The sequence below is a fragment of the Esox lucius genome, chromosome 10 (assembly GCF_011004845.1).
Source record: "Esox lucius isolate fEsoLuc1 chromosome 10, fEsoLuc1.pri, whole genome shotgun sequence".
NCBI classification, from domain to species: Eukaryota; Metazoa; Chordata; class Actinopteri; order Esociformes; family Esocidae; genus Esox; species Esox lucius.
The window spans coordinates 18,878,991-18,881,580 of record NC_047578.1 but is presented as its reverse complement, the minus strand read 5'-3'; the positions used below and the strand labels follow the sequence as shown (position 1 = coordinate 18,881,580).

The window sequence follows — 2,590 nt, the reverse complement described above, 5'->3', positions numbered from 1 at the left end:
TATTGGTATTTATATATTTCTGACATTGTGCTACACTCTTTTCACCATCTACTCTAAAACAGTTACTTAAACGATATAAAACATATTTCTTGTATTTTTCGACATGGTTAGCTACAGCTGTTCTTTAATCACTGGATGCTTAAATGACAGCTAACCTTTTCTAAAGATCTATGTCCCTGAAGAAGTCTCATGGGCCTATGTAGTAAATATAACTAGATGATGCTGCACTCACTCTTGCTCGACCCAGAGGTCCCTGAGTGAGAGGGTTGTGAGCATAGAGAGAAAGTCTGACAATTCCTTCTTGCAGGTTATGAGCTTAAACGTATTGTAGATATTTTTCTTTATTTGTGTTTTACTAGTCAGAAGTCAAACAATTAGGTTGCCAATATTAATATATATCGATGGGTTGGCAGGTAATGTATGTAAATTATTAAACACAACTGCATTTCCTGTGCTGCAGTGACATATTTAGCAGCAATATAGTATTTAAATTAAGATCCTTCAGTTTATTATACTTAAAAAGCATTGTGTGTCCTGTGTAGCTCAGTTGTTAAACAAGGCACTTGCAACACAATAGTTTTGGGTTTGATTCCCATGAGGGGTCAGTACTGTAAGTCACTCTGGATGTCTGCTAATGATACCTTTGATCTGAGTTCCCAATATGAATATTATTCATGTGAAGTCTGGCTTTCCAACTCATGTTCATTTCTCTAATGAGACTCACAGCTGTCTGCACCCAGAGGATTTGAGGCTGGGACATTGTGACCTGTGAGGGTGAAACTCAGATTTGCATGAGCAGGATGACTGTAACGCTCCCATAGTAGAGCAGCACCAGATGTTCATCTGTCCCCAGAGACTTCTAGTGAGTTTAGAGCATGAGGCTTCAGTATTAGTATATCATGATAACCAGTGTGGGTTTTATTTTAGCACACAGCTTCAATTGTAATACTTTAATATGAAGGCCAGTGAGTTTAGAGAACCTGGTTTCTGCATCAGACGTTTTTATTAAGACATTAGTGAACTACAGAACATAATTGTTCATTGTATGAATCATTTTTGGGCCCGTTCATACTATCAGAAATAAACAAGGAAACACCCCTTTCATAAAGAAGTCTTATTTCTATTTTTATTCAACATTGATATCCAAAGTTATGATTGCAAAAACCTTTATCAATGTATTGTTACCACAGCCAAGAAGCAAATACATTAAAACATGATATGAAAAGGCCATGATAAATAAATGCTAAAAGCTCCATGCAGCTGGATGAAGGATTCAGAGGAGGAGCTCATTCAGAACACTGGTCTCTCCTCAGTGTCTCAGAGAGAGGAGCCTGGGAGCCCTGGTTGGCCTCACAGGTCACAGAGCCCACCTTCCTCCACTGGTCCACAGGGAGGGTCAGCGTGCTGCTCCAGCTGTAGAGGCCATTCTTGTCCAGGACCCCGGGGCTCCCTGTCACCTCCCGGGTGGTGCTGACTCCATCTACCTTCCACTTCAGACTCCAGCCTGAGGGGAAGCCCTTGTTAGCCAGACACATGAGAGTGGCCTTTCCCTGCTGCAGCTCCACACTGGAGGGGGGAAGGACTGTCAGGGTGGGACGGACATCACCTAGAAGACAGGAAGTTAGAGAGAGACGACTGAATGAACAGACTTAGTAGACCATAATGATGCAGGCCTTTTACATGTTAAAATAGTTTTAGTTTATTCTTGTGTTCATCTGTTGGTTTCTGTTCCTCAGACACTTTTGTTTTTGTCACTTTTTCACTTCCTTTTAATTGCTACTGATGCATAAATATATTAAATGAAAATAGATTTATTTAAAATATTTCAGCAAACTTTTCTTTTTTTGAAATTTGATAATATATTTATCTAACTGCGATATTTGTTAATTTCAATATATTAATAACAGTAGCTACATATTGCACTGAAGAAATGTAACATTTATTCATCCTAAAACGCTAATGATTTGCATTCATGTTGTAGGTTGACTGAATGTAAATTATTTTGTAAGTTGGATTTCACCCATTCAAACTTATATTTGATCAAATAAAGTACTAAACAAAATAGTCATTGATTCCAAAACATGATTTTTAAAAATACACTTGCAATACTAACATATTATATATTAATTTAAACATCTTTTCACAACAGTTATTAGATATTCTGTAGGCAAGTTACTTACGTCCGATGTCCAGTCTGGTGCCTCCACCAAAAGTGACCCACAGTGATACAAACTCATTCAGAAGCCGTACAAAAACCTCTGTCACTAGAGACACAACTCTGGCACTTTGAAATAAGCTACATTTAACCAAAACACTCAAATGTTTAACCAACAATCCTGTTTGAAATACATAAACATCAAATAAGTACTCTTTGATACATAAAATATTTTCTGTACATTTAGATTTTTTACTTCTAATTGTAAATGATGACAACATAAACTCTCCCAATAAAATATATCCAACATTTCTATTATTTTTGATGGAGTTGAAATACAAAGTATTCTGTTTTCATTATCAGAAGTCAATATATAGGTTAAAAGACTTACTGCTAACATGCCACTTTGGTTCCTATACCAAAAGTCCACCACTG

The 2,590-nt window shown here is 36.9% G+C and overlaps 1 gene segment (V, D, J or C); it reads right to left on the bottom strand.

The window, feature by feature from the left end:
* Nucleotides 1-984: 984 nt before the first annotated feature.
* LOC105010135 lies at nt 985-2,590 on the bottom strand. The segment is given in 3 exon segments: nt 985-1,606; nt 2,181-2,217; nt 2,547-2,590. Coding segments are annotated over 3 exon segments (366 nt in total).